A 21,096-nucleotide genomic window follows, 5' to 3' on the forward strand; every position below is an offset into this window, starting at 1 on the left:
AACCCACAAACCGTGAGATCATGACCTGAGCTGAAGTCAGACACTTAACCGACTGAGCTACCAAGGCGCCCCCATATAACTTTTCATTATTACTTTTAGCCTGTTCTCATTAGCTATCTCTGATGGCTGAAAAACTTTGAAGCTTATACAAGGAAGCTTATAGAAGATATTGCCATAGTAGCTTAAGGAAAATAGAAGTAGTGTTGCTAGCAATGGCTTTCTAAAATGGAAAGTGGTTGTAGAGTTGCCTAGAGTGTCCGCCCTTTCCTAGACTGAATGTAAACTAGACACTGTATTTTAACAAACAGAATCCTAGAAAAGTACCTGGTCATCGATTAAAGAACAGATAGCTTGCTGCCACACTTTCAATGATGGATTTTACATTCCTTCTAGCAGAAGTTATTTTTGGTTTATTTGTATAGGATTTTACAGGTAGCTTTGCTGTGTAATTAGTTTAAAAATCAGTTTGACTGTTAACCAGAAAATGAGAGAAAGAGAAACTCACTTGCTAATATTGCTTTTGAAGGAAGAGATTCAGAAAATATATTTTTGGAGAAGTTAAAGGAAAATAGTATTCCTGCTCCTCGCTCTGTTGGCAGTATTAAAATCAATTTTACCCCTCGAGTATTTCCAACTGCTCTCCGGGAATCACAAGTAGCAGAAGAAGAGGAGGTAAGTATTCTTGCTGTTAGTTACAGTGATCACAATGATAATATTTTTTATTTCATCTTTTAAAACTAATACTGGTTCTGAATTTCTTAAGTATTCATTAGACTAAAGATAGTACTTCTTGAATATATTTTAGTATTTCGTTATGAGAAAAATATTTTGCAGAATTTTTTTTTTATCTCCAGAACACTAATGAGAAAACACTGATTTAGTATGCAGTATTATTGTTTATTCTGGGAGATAAACACTTGCCATCTGTTTTATCAAATACATCATTTTCTTTTATTTTTAATTTTTTAAACATCTATTCATTTTTGAGAGACAGAGTGTGAGCAGGGGAAGGGCACAGAGAGAAGGGGAGACACATAATCTGCTTAACCAACTGAGCCACCCAGGTGCCTCGGGGAGACACAGAATCTGAAGCAGGCTCCAGGCTCTGAGCTGTCAGCACAGAGCCTGACACAGGGCTTGAACTCACAGACCATAAAATCATGACCTGAACCAAAGTCTGAAGCTTAACCAACTGAGCCACGTAGGCGCCCCTACGTCATTTTCTGTATTAGATTTGTAATGAGATATTCTAGTGAAATAGATAATATCTAGTGTGATTAGATATTCTAATGAGAATATTTCTCATTCATTTATAAATACCTGGGCCCTGGGATTTTCAATGTTATATCTTTAAGTATATAGACCCTAAGAACTGCATTATTTTTTACTACGAGATGTTAAGTGTTGTCTCTCACAATTCAAAAGTTGTGGAAGTGATTGAAGATCATTAAGACATAATGACAATTTATAAATATTAACTGTTTTATTATTATTAAACAATATATTCTAAATGTTATCATTTATAAAGTTATTTCTAGAATTATAAAACTATAATTGTTTAAAAGTCATTTATGTATTTTTTAATATAGAAAAACAAATATGCTATAAATAAGAAAAGTAAAATAATAATCCCATGAACTCCTAGAAATTTGCATGAAATTTGGATTAGAAATTTTTGTACCTTTGGTCTTAGCCAGCTGGTAATGTTAAACAAAAAAGGGTAAAAAACTGAATGTTTAAAAATATCACCATTATCAAATAGTGTATTAGTCTACTCAAGCTACTCTAACAAAATACCCTAGACTGGGTGTCTTAAATGACAGACATTTATTTCTCAAAGTTCCGGAGGCTGGAAGCCCAGGATTGGGTACAGGGAGTGGTGGGAGGAGAGCTGTGTTCTGGTCTCTTCCTCTTTTTGTAAGGACACTAATCCCCTCATGGGGGCCCCATTCTCATGACCTCATCCAAACTTGATTATCTCCCAAAAGCCCTACTTCCAAATACCATCACATTGGGGATTAGGGCTTCAACATATGAATTTCGGGGGACACAAATATTGAGTCCATAACAAATAGTATTTTTGTTTTATACAGAAGCTGGGTAATGTCAAAGTAGCTGTTAATATGATAATATAATAATAATATAATAGCTGTTTGTGTCCTTCATTAGACTTCTCTGATTTCAGTGGTTACACAAACAAGCGGAAGCACGGAGAGCATTGAATACTGATATTCCTGAACTTTCTGATTTAAAAGAAGAAGAAAAGAACCCAGAATGGCTGAAGGACAAAGGAAAGTAGGTTGTTTGAACTCTGGCTGTGAGATTTATAATAAATTTAGGTAGACCTTAGTACTAACTCCATTTTCTAGATATCTTGACTTATGTGCTTATGTGTGTGTGTTGTTGGGGAAACATAATCTAAATAAGCAAATTAGATAGGAAGGACCTCCATATTTAAAAAGTCAGATTATATAACAAGGCTTTTATTTTTATTTGATTTTGCATTTAAATGTCATAGAAATGAAACATATCACATCTTTTGGGTTAGATATTAAAATCCCCTTTAAAATCATTTATATTTAACTTAAGTCCTTCCGAGAAAGGTGTTTCTCTCTTAGAAATGTGTTTTCTAGAAACTAGAACTTCTTTTATTATTCATCTCCATCTTTAAAAGATTATCAAATTATCTTATATATTTTCATTTATATCCAAGAAATCCTTTTATTTGTTTACATGTTGCTCTGTGTGTTAAATAATTTTTTTAATGTTTATTTATTTATTTTGAGAGAGAGAGAGAAAGAGAGAGCACAGCATGGGGAGGGACAGAGAGAGAGGGGGAGAGAGAATCCCAAGCAGGCTCTGCACAATCGGTGCTGAACCCAACCTGGGGCTCGATCTCACAACCATGAGATCATGACCTGAGCCGAAATCAAGAGTCAGATGTTTGACTGAGCCACCCAGGTGCTGCTATGTGTGAATATTTTTGTACAATTATCAAAAATTCTGATACATTCTGATACCTTATGAATAACAGTACATTTTGATACATTATGAATGACAATTCGATTTCATATTTTGAGGCAGTTGTAGATATTACTTATTATATATCAAGATATAGACTTTTATGTTATTTGTTTATTGTTGCCATAATAAACTACCATAAACTTAGTGGCTTAAAACACAAATTTATGTTTTATTTATTTATCTATTTTTTAAAAGTTTTTTTTTTTTAATTTTTGAGAGAGAGAGAGAGAGTGTGTGAATAGGGGAGGGGCAGAGATTGAGGGAGACATAGAATCGAAAGCAGGATCCAGGCTCTGAACTGACAGCAGTGAGCCCAAAGCAGGGCTCAAACCCACGAACCATGAGATCATGACCTGAGCTAAAGTCGGACGCCCAACGGACTGAGCCACCCAGGCACACCAAAAACAACACAAACTTATTATCTTATAGTTTTGGAAGTCAGAAGTTCAAAATGGGTTTCACTGGGCTAAAATCAAGGTATCATCTGTGTTTTTTCTAGAGCCTATAGAGAAGAATCTATTTGCTTTCATTTTCCAGTTTATAGGTTGCCTACATTCTTTGGCTTGTGGCCTCCAGCCAGCAATTGCATCACTCCAACCTCTGCTTCCATAATCCTATCTTCGCAGACTCTCCTGCTTCCCTTTTTGTTTGATAAGGATCCTTGTGATTACATTAGTATCCTTTGCTTAATCCTGAATAATCTCCCACCTCAAGACCTTATTTTAGGCATATCTGTGGAATCCTTCCTGCCATGCCACATAGTCACAGATTCTGAGGATTAGGATATGGACATCTTTTGGTGGGGTGGTCTCCATTATCTGTCTACCACCATGTTTGTGTGTGTATTTTTCTTATCTTTCTCAGTCTTTTCTTCTGTCTATTACACCACCAGGGGTTAATATGTAGAGTTTAACCGAAGTGACAATTTTTCTGAAGGTCAGAGGCCTGGGGCTGACAAGCTGGTTTCTCTTACATCTGACATTAAAGCCTTACATGATCCTTCCTCCCCTTTCTCGCCTTTTCTCCCTCCCTTCCTTCCTCTCCATTTATCCAGCCATTAAATAAACATCTACTAATTGTTTCCTATTTACTAACTAGGCTTTGAGCTACAAAGATTAGTACAGGAGACAGACAATACTTAATACTACTTTATGAGAAGTACAATACATAGAAAAGAACAAGGTAAAATGAGAATACAGAAGAGGGGCATCTACCCTTAAAGGAAGGAAAGCATGTTCAGAAAAAGCTTCATAGAGAATGTAGCACCTCAGATCCTCAGTGATAAGTAGGAGTTTTAAGAGAAAAGGAAAGAAAGGCATTCATTTCAGGTATTGGAGACACTATGAGCAAAAGCTAAGAGATAACAAATAGTGTGATATATGGGTCAGGAACTATGTGTGGTCTGTTTTTTGCTAAAACATAAAAATTGAGACTAGGAGTAATGACAGAGGAACCTAGAAAACTCATCAGGGCCTTGTATGCTTGGTTAAAATTCTTTTTTAACTTATTTTTTAATTCGAGGATAATTACCATTCAGTGTAATATTAGTTTCAGGTATACAGTATAATGAGTCAGCATTTCTCTACATTACTCAGTGCTCATCATGATAATTACTCTTAGTCCCCTTCATCTATTTTACCCATCCCTCCATCCACCTCCCATCTGGCAACTACTAGTCTTTTCACTATATTGAAGAGTCTAGGTTTTTTTAGATTTTATTCTGTAATATGAGGGTGAAAATGTGTTGCAGAAAACATGACAAAGGCCTTGAAGTAGCATTGTTGTAGGTGTTGTTGTAGGGGTGCAGAGGAGGGCAACGTGAAAGATATTTATGAGGTAAAATAGACAGAACCTCTTGATTGATTTTGGGGGAGTAAGAAGGAGGAGTTCTTGGTTTCTAGTTTGGATGTTTGATTGCGTGACATCATCAGCTAAATTAGAGAATACTAGATGAGGGGCCAGTCAGGAGAGAATGCAGGTAAGTTCAGTTTTTAATATATTGAGTTTGAGTTGTTTCTGGGCTAGTCTGGGTGACACCGTCTGGCAAGTTTGAAACTTAGAGAAGAAGCCAGCACTGCAGAAATAGATTTGGAGCTTATCAGCATTTATATTATAGTTAAATTTATAAAAGTATCTGAGATATCCACAAAGAGTGTGTAGACCCAGAGAACAGTGGCCTGAGGATAACACTCTGTGACCCACCAGCATTTGAAGGTCTGGCAAAAGAAAGGAATACACAAAAATATTCCCAGAAGCCAATGGAATGGAAACATGAAACAGGTTTTGTTTTGTTTTGTTTTGTTTCCTTAAGAATATAAAAGATTTGAATAGGTTTGGAGACTAGAGAAAGAAAAGATTGAAATCTTTCTGAACAGAGTGGAGAAAATTGGGTCAAAGCCAAGAATTGGATAGATTGTCTTGATTTTGTCCTTTTTTTCTTTTCTCCAAGTTGGTTAGCCTTAGTGAAGACCGTCTTAAGTGGTCTGGCTGAATTGTTCCTCCTTGCATTGTGAGAATGCTAAAGTGGGCAAAGCTGAGTGGGCTGTCCAGTTGGATTACTTTGCTCAGAAAATGTTGACAAATTGACTTGGAATAGACAGAGATACTCATTTACTGAGACTGGAGGAAAGAATAGTGGAGACAAGTATAGACCTAGATAAGGGAAATTAATTAGTGAGTACTGTTGGCCCTGCCAGGTTGAATTGATAGAGATGTCAGCACAGGTGTGTGATTTACCTCCTTTAGGGTTTTGTCTTTTGGATTTAAGAATAGATCTCGGGCCAGAGTGAGAGTTTTAACTGACAAGTACAGTAAAAGACTAATAGTGCAAGGGACCAGATTGCTCATAGAAAAATAGCTCTGGTATTTAGCCACAAAGCCCAAGTTGGGTTAGAAAGGAAGAGATGCTGGGGCACCTTGGTGGCTCAATTGGTTAAGCATCTGACTCTTGATTTTGGCTCAGGTCATGATCTCAAGGCTCTTGAGTTAGAGGCCTGTGTCAGGGCTCTATGCTAACAGCTCAGGGCCTGGAGCCTGCTTGGGATTGTCTCTCTCCCTCTCTCTCCGCCCTTACCCAACTCGTGCTATCACATACCTTCTCTCTCTTTCAAAATAAATAAATAACTTAAAAAAAAAAAAAGAAAAGAAAGGAAGAGATTCCATGAGGGGCTCATTGGACTAAGAGAAAATGGAGCAATTAAGAAATTAGAGGGCACTGATAGAAGTGCCCAGATAGATAGATAGATAGATAGATAGGTAAAAGAAGACTTATACTATCTATTGAAGACTTAATATAAAGGGAAAGTTGGCAGAATAGAGAATTCTGATATTCTGATTAGTGGCTGGGATTCCAGAGTTTGAAAGGTAGTGCAATTCAGGTGCTGATGAAGGCCAAGGTGTGGCCCTGGGAGTGGGTATCAGAAGTACAGTTGAAAGGAAGATATGTTGAATTAAGGAGTTCCAGTTATTTCAAGACTAAATTGATAAATGGGGCATATACATAAACCTTAGAATCTTCTGCAATCATGGCAGAAGTTGGGGTAGAGACAGATGCTGGGAACCAGTTTCAAAGCCCTTAATGAATATGAGAAGAGTGATTGTAACTTCTGTCTGTCTCTTTTTTTTTAAATAGGCTCCATACCCAACATAGAGTTTGAACTCATGACCCTGAGATCAAGAGTCATACACTTTCACAACTGATCCAGCTAGTTGTCCCAGGAGAATAGTGATTTTTAAAAAGCCAGGAGATGACAGTGACCAGAAGGCTATAAGGAAAAAGATGTCGGGAATCCCAAAGGATAGTGATTTCTATATAAAGGGAGAGTTACAGCTTGTATTAAGCAGAAGGGAACCTGGAGAATGCCAGTTACTGCAGTCCTAATCCCTGATGTGGGAAGGGACACAGTGGAGAAGGTGGTAGAGATTAGCACTGCCCTCAGGGCAGAGCCAAATTTATTTTAGACAGGTTTTGTAGAAAAGTTAAAGGTATAGGAAAGGAGAGGTAGAGTCAATTATGGCGAAACCAGGAATAAGAAAGTGTAAAGGAGGGGCACCTGTCTGGCTCATTCAGTAGAGCATAGAATTCTCGACCTGGGGTCTTAAGTTCTAGCCCCTCTTTGAACATAAAGATTACTTTTAAAAAACGCTGGGTGGATCAGTCAGTTAAACGGCTCACTTTGGCTTAGGTCATGATCTCAAATTTTGTGTTTGAGCCCCGCGTCAGGCTCTGTCCTGATGGCTTGGAGCCTGGAGCCTGCTTTGGATTCTATGTCTCCCTCCACCTCTGCCCCTTCCCTGCTCAGGCTCTGTCTCTCTCTCAAAAATAAACATTAGAACAAACAAATTTTTTTTTAAGTGCAAAGGAGTAGAGAGGGGGATGGGTTAGGAAAGGGCGGCAACATGAAGACAGGAAAAGTGTACTTTTACATCAGTGCTGAAAGATAACAGGGTTGATTGACATGGAGAGACAGGTCTTTGGTATAGGAGTTATGATCCTGTGACTGGCTAAAGGTCCTAGACAGTGTTGATCTGGTCTTATTTCTGATACCCTAAAGATGTGATTTGGATTTAAGAGTAGAAAAGACAGGTAAGATCACTGAGCCAGGGTTAGAATTTTGGCTGAGAAGTGCAGTGAAAGACGTGTGTGCATGTGTGTGTGTGCGTGCGTGCATGTGTATTAAAATAAAATAAAAAATAATGGGTGCCTGGGTGGCTCAGTTGGGTGAGCATCTGACTTCAGCTCAGGTCATGATCTTGTGCTGTGGGTTCGAGCCCCCGCATGGGGCTCTGTGCTGACAGCTCAGAGCCCGGACCTTGCTTCAGATTCTGTGTCTCCTCTTTTTCTGCCCATCCCCTGCTTGTGCTTTCCTCTCTCTCCCCCTGTCTTTCAAAAAATAAAATAAAAATGTTTAAAATTTTTTGAAAATTAAATTTAAAAAATGTTTTAAAGTGAAATCTTTAAATAAAATTGACTGCTGGCAAAAGCAATGAATTGGCAGCAATCTAGTGCGAAATTATACTTTGCAGGCATCGGGCATGACTGGTAGATTGTAATTACTTTTAGTCTCTATTGTTTTTGTACCACTTTGCCTTACTACCTCCAATTAGGTAGAAAAAGAAAGAGAAGCAAAATAACTCAGTAGTTAATAACACCCAGAGAAACAGAGCAAAGTACAGTTAATCATAGTGCCAAGTACAAATAGATAAAAGGAAAGGTAAGACTTGTTAGAAGAATATCCTCACTAGCAATGCAATGTGATACAAAAGATAGAAATAGACATAATAGAACTGATTCAGAAGCAGTGTGTTGAACTTAAGCCAAAGGATGAAATACCTTCATCTCCAGAGGCTTTGTTTCGTGATAGCCTTCTATATTTACACAGGCAAAAACAGTCCAACTGTTCTTACTATGCTAAAACCCATGGGACACTTGTTTCACAAAAGGGTAGGGTGGGCTAGCCTTTCAAAAAGCAATAGCTTTTTCTTAGAAAAAGCCACAGATTGTTTTCATGTTTTTTGGGGGGAAGGGGGCCTGGCCTCCTACTGCTGTTATCTTAGTTTTAAATGCCAAATCTCTACCTTTTGGGAAAATACATAAGCTTGGGTAATTTTACTTGCTCATGAAAGCCTTTTACCTTTTCCAATTAACATTATGTACCATGTAGCTTTTTACTGAGAACATCTCATAAAACAGAGTCTAGATGCTCTACTATAGACATATGCATGGTATGTATGATGTTATTTAACAGCCTTACATGACTCAGAATCTGTAAATAACTTTAATAGCTGTCCTTCTAGATACTTGTAATCATATTAAGTAAATGGACCCTAAGTGGATCATTGTTCTGTCTCAAGGACATTACTCTGTGCTTGACTTTTAGTGTAAGTTCTTTTGGACTCTGTTTTAACTTTAGACTTAAATGCCTTTTTTGCTCATGCTAGGGCCACTTGAATTCCATCTACATACCTCACTCTCTACAGAGAAGTCTAATGTTAGATAGGAGGGAATTAAGGATATATTATGCTACAATTCAGTTCCCAGCACTGTATTGCTATTATTACATAAAATCATTGTCTACCCTAGTTCTTGAGTCTGAATTTTCTTTTTATTCTCTTGGCCTAAGTGCCAGATTTTGTAGCCTGTCTAATACCCCATTCCTTTTAAGATTGAGGATCTGCTGTACTTTTGTATTTCCTTTTGCCACTGGCTAATTCTACTTCTGAGCTCCAGCTTTGTAGAAGCCGCTATCTGCTAACAGACTAACCTAGTCTGCCAGTTTGTATTTCCATGTCCTTATTGTTTGCATATGTTCTGTCTGGACTCGATCTGCCTCGCTGGATGTCCTATTACTTCATGTTGGACTTTTTGATGCTGATTATTGACCATCTTCTCCCAACACATTATATAATTTAACTTTCCTAACTGAATTTTTTCAAATACATAGGGTTGGGTCCATGCCCTGGCAAGAATTGTGAAGGATTAGCCTACCACAATTTCATGGGTACTGGGAGAAGACAGGAGATGCATAGGTCAGAGACAAAGGACTGTTATTCAAGGTGTAGCAAGCAGTGTGAGCTTCATGTTGGTTCCCTTTGCTCCTCACGTCCCACATGGCCAATACAAAGGCAGGCCCAGGTTTGAACCATAGCTGAGAACACTATGCTTAAAGAACATAATTCTTCATGAGAGGATTGTAAGCAAACATGTCCAACTTTTGACCCACAAGGAGATACTATCTTTTTTCATATTGAACAGCAGATAAATCTTCCATTGCCCCAGAGGGAGACACTATATTTTTCAAGGCTGTGTGCTATATGAGCTTTATTGAAAAGATCATCACAAATAAAAGCTTTCTGTGCATCTGACATAAGACATTCATGAGCACAAGATTCCCATGGAGAATCATCTTCCAACAACCTTTTGCACCTGCCTACTTTCAGGACAGATCTGCCAAATCTGCCTTGCTCTGCTGCATTTTATTTTATTTTATTTATTAAAAAAAATTTTTTTTAGTATTTTTTACTAAATTTGTTTAGTATTTGTTTTGAAGGAGAGAGAAACAGAGTGCAAGCGGGGGAGAGGGAGACACAGAATCCGAAGCAGACTCCAAGCTCTGAGTTGTTAGCACAGAGGCTGACTCGGGGCTGGAACCCATAAACTGTGAGATCATGACCTGAGCCAAACCTGAAGCTTAACTGACTGAGCACCCAGGTGCCCCTCTTCTGCATTTTAAAAACTATGTTTCTGGAGATAAGACAGTTTTCTTATACTGCTACCTTCTTCCAGACTTACAGAAGTTTAGAATCCATATTTATTCTAAGATGACTTCTTTGATGTAATTATTATTTTGTACAGTTGCTTGTTTGTATTCATTTTATAGTCCATAATATTCTGTTGCAATACAGTGCCTATTATGGCCTAACTTGTCATTTTGTTTAGTATGTAGTTTCCTTTTCCCATTTCCTTTTTTTTTAAATTTTTAAGTTTTTTCTTTTTTCTGAGAGAAAGACACACAGACTCTGAAACAGGCTCCATGCTCTGAGCTGGCAGTCAGCACAGAGCCCGACGCAGGGCTCGAACCCACGAACCGTGAGATCATGACCTGAGCCTAAGTCGGACGCTCAGCCGACTGAGCCACCCAGGCATCCCTCCTTTTCCCGATTCCATCCTCAGTGCTAAGTTGTACTGGTTGATGTGCCTTCACTAAGGCATAATGATACTCAGCTTTAGAAGCTCTCGAGATACCCAAGAATGTTTTCTATGTTGAAAGATAAGATGCTGAAAGAGACAGTGATTTTTGAAGTCCTTTCAGGGGCAGGTGGCTGTTACAGTTCCTCTTGCCCATAAAACAGAGCTCTTCTGTCTTCTGTTAGAATGTGTGTTGCCCCTGTCCCTCTTGCTGTTTCTAAGCCATACTACTCCTTACTTCTCCTAGCTCTCTTCTGTCCTTCTCTTCACTTCTCTCTACATCACTTCTTTCTTATCAGTCCTGCCTCTGATTGCTTCTCCCACAGTCTTGTACAAAATGTTGGGCCCTTTTGGCCATACTAATCAGAATGTTTCTTACTTTACAAAGGCATACCAGTCAGTCATCATAAAATTGACAGGAAAAAAAAAAATGACAGGATTGTTTGCAATTGTCCATGTCTGTTTTGTTCTCACTATACATTCAGTATAATAAGCACTCAGTATGTGTTGAATTAATGAGTACTTTTACATAATTCTTTTCACTATCATTGCCTTATTTGGAGCGTCAATGGAGATTTGATGGTTATTAACTTCTGTATTTAAAGTTGGTGTTCAAAGGTTACTGCCCTTTAGATAGAGGTTTAATTTTTTCCCTTTCCTTTTGAAATTTGACAGTTTCCAATTTCAAAATTATTCTGAAAGCCATAAAGCAGATTTTTGGATGTTTGAAGTGGCATTAAACTTAAAAAAAAGTAATGCTCATTTGGATTTATATTTTAATACATATATGTAAACAATATAAATCATTTAATATTTTATACTTCTTGCTTTTATGCCTCCTACAATGATTCTTAAATAATGCTCATTGTAGGGGTACCTGGATGGCTCAGTCAGTTAAGGGTCCAACTTCAGCTCAGGTCATGATCTCACAGTTCGTGGTTTCGAGCCCCACATCAGGCTCTGTGCTGACAGCTTAGAGCCTGGAGTCTGCTTCAGATTCTGTGTCTCCCTCTCTCTTGACCCCTCCCCTTGTCTTGCTCTGTCCATCTGTCTGTCTGTTTCTCTCTCTCTCTCTCTCAAAACTAAATAAACTTTAAAAAAATTCAAAATAATGCTCATTATAAACTCTTCTTCCCTTTGAACCTGGGAGATTATTTCTGACCAAACTGTTATCGAACTATAAACTTATGTTAAAGATAAAAAATGGAACTGTTCTTCAAATATATAGGTTAATATAAGGTTGGTACAGACATATAGACCAGTATATTAGATAGTCCAGAAATAGCTCCCCTATATGATCAAATGATTTTCAACAGTTATTCAGTGGAGAAAGGACAGTCTTTTCACCACATGGTTGTAGGAAAACTGGAAATTCATATGCAAAAGAATGAAGTTGGGCCCTTACCTAACACCTTATATAAAAATTAAAAGAGATCAAAGACCTAAACATAAGAGCTAAAACGATAAAATTCTTAGAACAAAAAACAGAGTACTTTATGATATTGGATTTGGCAATATTTCTTCGATGTGTCATCAAAACCACAGATAACAAAAGAAAAACAAGTAAATTGAAACGCATCAAAATTAAAAACTTTTGTGCATGAAGGACACTATTAACAGAGAGAAAAGACCACCCATGGAATGGAGAAAATATTTACAAATCATATACTTGATAAAGGGTTAATATCCAGAATATATTTAAAATATTCAACAGCTTAAAAACCAAGCAATCTTTTTAAAAAGTAGGCAAAGAGAATCTTTTCTTAATATGAAAAGATTATCATATTGTTGAGTTTTCTTAAATGCTCCCAAACAGTAGTATGTAGTACTGAGGTGTACAAGTGGGGGGAGAGAGAGAGACAGATGGGGAGAGAGATTGAGGAAGAGAGGGAGTGACTGGTGGTTTTATTAAGACAAAATATTTTTTTTTAAAGTTTATTTTGAGAGAGAGAGAGCTTGAGTGGGGGAGGGGAGGAGAGAGAGGGCAAAGAGAGAGAATCCCAAGCAGACTCCATTTCAGTGTGGAGCCGACATGGGATTAGATGTGGAACTATGAGATCATGACCTGAGCAGAAACCACGAGTCAGACACTTAACTAACTGAGCCACCCAGGCTCCCCAAAGCAGAATTTTTTTTTTTTCTTTCAGGTGGGTACTTTTGGATAATGAGACAGGAAAGGAGGTGAACCAGGAGATTTCTGGGAAAAGTTTTCTTGCTCTTGAGGAGCATATACCAGAAAGTACCATCCCAATTTATTCTAATAAATACCGTGTTTGAATGTGACACCTTAAACTATGTGGTCATCTTATACTATGAGAAAAACCAGCCCTAGGATGAAGTAGCTTGTGAATATAGTAGAACGGAGAAATGGAAGGAATCTTAGGCCTTAATAATATGTTCAAGCTGCTTATGTCATTGGGCATGGATACTTTCTCTCTGGGTTTTTTTTTATTATTATTAATTTTTAAAGCTTATTTATTTATTTTGAGAGAGAGAGAGAGAGAGAAAAAAAAAAAGCACCAGCAGGGAAGGGGGAGTACGAGGAGGAAGAGAGAGAATCCCAAGCAGGCTCTGCACTGTGAGCATAGAGCACTGATGTGGGGCTCGAATTCACAAACCATTAGATTATGACCTGAGCTGAAGTCAAGGGTCTAATGCTTAACTGACTGAGCAGCCCAGGTTCCCCCATCTGCACTTTTTGAGATCATTTACTTCCTTGTTTAAGCCAGTTTGAGTTGGAATTCTGTTATTTGAATTCAGAAACATCCTAGCTGATATGAGGCATTTCAGAAACATAAACTGTTACCAGAGAATTAGCTTTTACAGTTGGTGCAAGTTATTTTAACCTTGAATCAGACTTACATTAAATGTCACAGTAGTGTCATCTTGCCTTTTACTAATGTTTTACTGGTTGCTTTTACTTTTGATGTCATCAAGTTCTAGAACTGTACAGTATGCAGTAGAATCAAATGGAAATAAATACAAAGTGCTCTTTATATGACAGTTTTCTATTTGGTATTTTCTATTTTCCCTTGTTTGTGCATTTTTCAAAATTCTAGGAATTGTACATGAAAAATTTTAAAAAAACACTTTACATTTTAAATAAATCCCTTAATTATGTACATCTTTTTGAAGAGAATTTTGGAAGATCTCAACTGTATATTAGATGCTTTTGTTTATAATTAACAACAACAACAAAAAAAAACATTTAAACTGGCTCTGTGTTAAAAGGAATCTATAGGCTTATATAACTAAAAAGCTAATGGCATGTTACATTTCAGGTAAAGCTTGATCCAGCAGCTTAATTGTATCACTAAGGACTCTACTTCTGTCTGCCTTTTTATTCTTTTCATAATTCCATAGTATCAGCTTTATTCCAATGCTGGCTGTTTCCATGGTGTTAAAAATGGTCATCACAGTTTGGGCTGTGTGCTTTCTCATTTGAATCCAGCAAGAGGAGTTTTCCCAATATTTCATTTTCCAACATTGGAAACAAAGTCACAGGCTTCATTCTGAATAGACCAATTTAGGTCACAAGCTTATCCCCAAGTCAGTCACTGTAGGTAAGAGGATAGAAATATGCTTATGGTTTAAGCTACCGATAGCTACATTTGGAGGTGGGGGTGAGGTCAGTCCCATTCAGATTATATGCTGATATATATGGCAGAAAGTTGGCGGCAGGGTAGCCTACAAAGTCCATTGTATAGGGAATAGAAAAGGAGGTAAGCCATCTCCTCTGCCAAATATCATTAGATAGTATTTCTGTGTTTTTATTTCATTGTTATATTGTTTTCCTTTTTGTTTTTGTCTCATTAGCAAATTGTTTGCGACAGAAAACTATTTGGCAGCTATTAATGCATATAACTTAGCCATAAGACTAAATAACAAGATTCCACTATTGTATTTGAATCGGGCTGCTTGCCACCTAAAACTAAAAAACTTACACAAGGTCATCGAAGATTCTTCTAAGGTATATATATTTATTTATATATGTTGCTTTAAAATTGTTATCCTCTTACTGGGTTAAACGATGTCTTTAATCTTTTTTTTTTTTATTTATGTAGTTATGCAAAGATTAAAACAGTCATCTTGTTTTGTTTTGTTTTTTTACTGAAAATAAAAAGACTGTTTTTGAATAGACAAAGAACTGGTGTTTTTTTGAGATTTCAAGTTTAATTAGAAATCCCCATCTATTGCTCCTATATTTCCTTGGTGTTTCAGTTGAAGTTCACAAGGAGATTAGTAAATGCTTGTCAGTTTGTGCTTACCCTTTTTCTTATTTTCAAACTTAATGCAAGGTTAAAGGAAGAAAACTTGGTATTCTCTTGTTATCACTACCACTTGCCCAGTAGGATAGCTTCCTAATAACTTCCCGATTTTCAGAGTAACTTACTATGTCCTAATTTCATTACTAATATCATCTCATTATCTTAAACTTCTAGTTTTTTCTCTTTTTTCCATATCCAAGTAAACTGTCTTAAGGGAAAATCACATGCAAAATCTCTTATGTCACTCCTTGAGATTGAAAATATGGAGGAAATAACCAGATCCTCATAATTTGATCTTATTAAGCTATTAAAAGATCTGGCAATATTTTTAGGATCCAGCTTTCCTTTTATTAGCACAATTCTGGGCATACATATTTATTGAATGATTGAATGAACTGAATTGCCCAATTTGAATTTTTATAAAAGACCTCCAAATGCTCTTTAATCATTCCTGCTAATAAAGATAAAACTGTAGAGGTTTCAAATGATAAACCAAAGATAACTTTTGGAGAGAGGGTATGAATCTTGTATAAGAACAATTGAATAATTCTTTAAATTGTTCAAACAAATATAAGTATTTGATACATTTCTATACAAGTTAAGCCCAAAATTTCAGTGGGTAAAGACTTGAGGCCTGTCTCAAAGTAAAGATTTTTACCATGTTTTTGCTCAAGTTTAAATTAGGAAATTGTCTTTCCCTGATTTTATTTTGTAAGGCACTAGAATTATTCACACCACCTGTTGCAGACAATGCTAATGGAAGAATGAAGGCACATCTACGACGTGGAACAGCATTCTGTCAATTAGAATTGTATGTAGAAGGTAAGAAATTGATAGAAATGTTTTAAGTTCCAAGTTATACTCTGAAAAAAGTATCACTGTGATTAAGATCATAACTTTTTAGCACTCCACTGTTTTATTTTTTTAGCTTTTAATATATTCTTTGCAACTTATCTGACAAAAAATGATTTTGAAATATTTAAAAATTTATTGTTGTAGAAGGGAGTTAAAACAAGATGTAAACAACTAATTTAGGTCTAGGAAAGTGCTGTAGTATCAGACAACTTTTCTATGGAAAGATGTGTGATAAAGGATATAAATGATTCACTTAAGGAATGATGGTAATTTAAAATGAACTGCTATGGTTATACAGGCGCGCACACACACACGCACATGCTCAGAAATAACTGATCTACCACCGGGTATGATCATTGCTTATATTTGTGGAACTGTACTAAGGTTTGTAATTCAGCCTTGTGGATAGAAGCCATAACACTAGCTTTTTATTGTTTTTCATTTTTAATATGTTTAGGGACTATTTTGCAGTTACTCATTTTGCTCCAAAGGCAAAATTTTATAGTACTTAGTGTCTTATTTTTAATGCTCTTCTACCCATACTTCTGTACCCAGAGGACCATTCAGTTTTCCTTTATTCAAGGCCTAAAGGCATACTCCTTGCTGATGCCTTGCAGGGAATGTGCTAGTCCATAAGGTTTTATTAACTCTTTGTTTTTAAACTTGTTTCTGACATTTTTAGATTTTTCTTTTCTAAAATTAAAAAAAAAATTAATTTTTTTTTGAGAGAGAGCATGCATGTGTGCACAGGGCAGGGGCAGGGAGAGAGAGAGAATCCTGAAAAGCTCCATGCGCAGCACAGAGCCTGATGCAGGGCTCAATCTCACGACTTAAGGTGAAATCAAGAGTCCTCTGCCCAACTGACTGAGCCACTGAGCACCCATATGAGATTTATATGCCCTATCCTTTTTATTCTTCTAATGTTTTATTCAGCTTTGGGAAGATAACAATTATCAACACAGGCATGAAACATTTTAAAGCATTCTTTAAAACTTACAGCACCATAGACTTTCTTAGCTAAAAGTACTCTTCATTTTAAAGATGAGAAAATGGAAGCTGAGAGAAGTTACATGATTTACCTCGAGTGGTATGGCAAATCAGTAGCACTTAGAACTCAACTTTCCTTATTCTCAAAGAAAGTTTCCCACTGCTTATTTTGGCAAAGATTTAGACTCATTTGTATATTTAACAACCAACCCACAATGCTTTCCTTTTAAGCCAATTTTGCTCACAAGAATTCTGTAGATATGATAGCTTTAAAATAAACCATATAGTCTATGAATTATATAAAGTGTTGATTGAGTCTACCAACATTATTTTTTAATCTAGAATTATTTTATTTTATTTATTTATTTTTAATGTTTTTATTTATTTCTAGGAGAGAGAGAGAGACAGCGTGAGCAGGGGAGGGTCAGAGAGAGAGGGAGTCACAGACTGAAACAGGCTCCAGGCTCTGAGCTGGCAGTCAACACAGAGCCCGACGCGGGGCTCGAACCCACGAACCGCGAGATCATGACCTAAGCGAAAGTCGGACGCTTCACCGACTAAGCCACCCAGGCGCCCCAAATCTAGAATTATTTTAATATTTTTTAATGTTTATTTATTTTTGAGAGAGAAAGACACAGAGTGAGAGCAGGAGAGGGGCAGAGAGAGAGGGAGACACACAATCTGAAACAGGCTCCAGGCTCTGAGCTGTCAGCACATAGCCCATTGTGGGGCTTGAACTCATGAACCGAGAGATTGTGAGTGTGTATGAGTCTGTTCATGTTTTAATGAATTTAAGCTGTTAGCTTATTTGTACTTGAATTTAAAATAACTGCTTCTGAGATGCCTGGCTGGCTCAGTTGGAAGAACATGTGACTCTTGATCTTGGCTCCACATTGGGTGTTGAGATTACTTAAATAAAATTTTAAAAACCTAAAAAAAAAACTGCTTCTTACTGAATCCTGAGTGAACTTAGTATAATTATTTCTGAAATCACTGAAAAATTTCTGTAGTTTTTTAGAAATACTACATAGAGATGCATATATGAAAATGAGAATCTAACTGAAACGCAGGACTTGTCCTGAACCATGTTCTAATTGTTTTTTTTATTAAAAAATATTGTCTAGATAACACAAGTATTTATAAAATACTGATTTTATTGACTGTCATTCCAATATAAATATAGGCCTACAGGATTACGAAGCTGCACTTAAGATTGACCCATCCAATGAAATTGTACAAAATGATGCTGAGAAGATTCGGAATATAATTCAAGGAACAGAACTAAAATCTTAATGACTGGTGAAGCAACTAGGTATTGTACTAAATTTTGTTTGAAGTTTTTCAAAAATAACTGGAGGCATTAGGAATCTTTGTAAATATTATGGCTGATTGTGCAGAATCACTTTCTCTTTAGTTCTCTTGTTCTGTAGAGGACAAAATATTATAAATTCATTGAAAATGAAATGTTTGAGTTGAAGGGTTTCTGAATAAGTAAATCAAAACAAGAATGATTTCCTTCTTTGCTGTTTCAATACACAAATTAATTATATATATATATTGTTGTTGTTACTGAATTCAGCTTGCCCTTATAACTAACCAAATATTTGTTGATGTGATGAGTATTAAGACACTGATTCATTTTTGACAAGGTAAAATTTGAAAATAAAAGACCACATTTATAAATTTAAAAAAAAATTAAATATACTACTTAATTGTCTGAGTGGTTGACTTTGGTATAATCAATACTAATGTTCACTTAGTTTTCAGTGCCCCGAACTTTTTTTCCCCTTTAATACTGTTTAATACCTGTTGTGGGAGGTTAGACCAGTTCAACCTAGCAGAACAGCTGTTTGGGACACCTTGTTTTCAACTTCAGGTATAGGCATTGTTCCCCAAAGCATTGATCATATTTCATACTATCTGATGAAGGTAAGTTTTCTAGTAACTTCAAGTACAATAGGAAAAAGAAAAAAAGACCGCAAAAGCTGAAATGGTAACACTGAATATTATGATACTGGCATCTGATTACACCACCATACAGTGTTGTATCACTGTGATGATGCAAGCATTAAGCAAAAACAGTACAGCTTCCCTTTTGCACACAGTAGTTATCACAATTGTTTAGATTTAGAGGAGTTTTAGGAAAACAATTCTTTAGAAACAAGATTTTATAACATTTGGTAATCTGATGTCATTCAAATGGACCATAAAACAGTTTCATTCTTTTTTTTTTTAACACCATATTCTTTTTGAATGGGTAAGGGTAGTTCAGCAACCTTGAGACTTACTTTCATAAAACAATGTTTGATAACTTACATAGCTGCCTTGTCCAGTTATTAGACCTTCTAATAAGGCAGGATTGCTTTTACTTATAATCAACACTGGTTCATTTGTTTTTATTTTTAAAAATAAGTGTTACCAAAATAAAGATGGATCTTCATGTGTGTCAAATACCAGTTTGATGGTCAAAATATGTTAACTAACCTAGTGCTTCTTCAGGCTCTTCCTACTACTATCCTCTCTCCTTGCCCCTCAAAAAATACTGGGCCCCAGTAGCTGCCCTAAGGGCAAAAGATCTATCCTTGGAGGAATAGAAGGGATAGTCTTAACTATCATATAGTTGACTATAAAAATATAGTCAAACCATATTTTTGACTCTATCCTCTAAATAAAGTCTTGGTTTAAATGCAACAAATAAATTTGTATTCATGAAACACTTGACCTCTTTTGAGCAATCTCCAGTGGTTTACAAGGGGCTTTTGTCTTAGATTGAAGTAGTGACAGAGTTGAAACATTGATACAACATTCCCATATCCTTTTTGATAAAAAAAAAAAAAACCTACCGCCCAACTAATAGTGCTAATTATTATCAAGGCTTATGAATAAAATATAAGAAAAAAATTTATAGTCTTATCTGGCCTCATGATTTTAAATAATACCTTTGTGTGGATGTTGTTCAAATGGATTATATTCAACATGGGCTTCTCGCCTGAACTCCAGATTACATATTCAGTTGTCTCACAGCAGCTCTACTTTCCCCAGAGATTCTCTTCACTTCCTTCAGGGGTTTGGTCAGACATCAACTTATCAGAGACCTTTCCAGACCAGTCTACCAAAAATAACTCCTTGCCCAAGCATTCCCTTTCCCCACCCTATTTTATTTTTTTCCCCATAACATTTATCACTTGCCATTATATATATGTATCACTTATATATGCAAATCTATACATGTATATACATGTAAATATATGCCTATATATATAACATGTATGTGTAACATGTAAACATAAATATAAACATAAACATATATTTATATATATAAATATAAATATAGTACATAAATATGTATATGTACTTACACACATATATCTATACATATGTGGTTTTTTTTTTAAAAGTGTATTTACTTATTTTGAGAGAGTGAGAGAGAGCGAGGCAAAGGGAGAAACAGAATCCCAGGCAGGCTCCACACTGTCAGCACAGAGCCCAACACGGGGCTCAAACTCATGAACCGTTAGATCATGACCTGAGCCAAAATCAAGAGTCAGCCACTTAACCTACTGAGTCACCCAGGTACCCACCTATACATATGTTTTTTGGTCTGTTTTTCCCTACTGGAATTTACTAGAATGTAAGCTCCATGAGGGGCAGGCTCTTAGTGCCTAGAATAGTCCCTGGACTTTAACAGGCACTAAATGACTATATAGTAGCATTCCAGACATTGTGCTTGATTCTGAGATATTCATCCTATCTGAGAATTTTAGCAACAGCCAAACAAAAAAGGGCCTAATCACCTGCCATAGTAAGAATCGTTAGGTTAATATCTAGATTTCTAAATTTTAATAAGTTGACTTCACTTGTCACAAATGAGTACCTACAGTGAAGGGGAAAACAGGTTATAAAGATTTTGTGGAGAAAAGGCAACTAAACTCAAGGTTTTTTAATTTGCATTATTCACCTCAATATCTTGCACAATGCCTGAATTTTTGGTGTTTTAGGCGAAGTGAACAAAACTAATTTTTCTTTTTGTTTATGTCATTATCAAATATCAAATTTTGTGGTATTTGGGAAAATCTCATGAGGCAGAGTTTGAACTATTTTCTCACATCAAACCATTATTTTATAAATAGAAGATACAACTTTTATGATCCCCTAGCAACTCAAGATTATTTTTAATTGATGTTAATATCCTCAATCTGAAACTAAGAGGGAAAAATAAGAGCAGTGATTTTTTTTAATAAAGGTACTCAGACGCAAGTGTGGTTTCAACAGATG

General features: G+C 36.2%; 1 protein-coding gene across 3 annotated transcripts in view; it reads left to right on the forward strand.

Moving 5' to 3' along the window:
• Positions 1-21,096, forward strand: part of DNAAF4 (dynein axonemal assembly factor 4) — a 64,820-nt gene that overhangs the window by 40,847 nt on the left and 2,877 nt on the right. Inside the window, exons 5-9 of one of the 3 annotated variants that reach the window (XM_077748272.1) lie at positions 527-672; positions 2,186-2,295; positions 14,528-14,681; positions 15,696-15,801; positions 18,005-18,376. In XM_077748272.1, the coding sequence (XP_077604398.1) occupies positions 527-672; positions 2,186-2,295; positions 14,528-14,681; positions 15,696-15,801; positions 18,005-18,114 (626 nt within the window). In that variant the 3' untranslated portion in view covers positions 18,115-18,376. Of the gene's footprint in view, positions 1-526; positions 673-2,185; positions 2,296-14,527; positions 14,682-15,695; positions 15,802-18,004; positions 18,377-21,096 lie in introns of those variants that run through there. The other 2 variants (XM_077748270.1, XM_077748276.1) reach the window with 2 other exon arrangements.

Source organism: Crocuta crocuta, unplaced genomic scaffold (genome assembly GCF_008692635.1).
Source record: "Crocuta crocuta isolate KB4526 unplaced genomic scaffold, BGI_CrCroc_1.0 scaffold130, whole genome shotgun sequence".
In the NCBI taxonomy this organism is placed as follows: domain Eukaryota; kingdom Metazoa; phylum Chordata; class Mammalia; order Carnivora; family Hyaenidae; genus Crocuta; species Crocuta crocuta.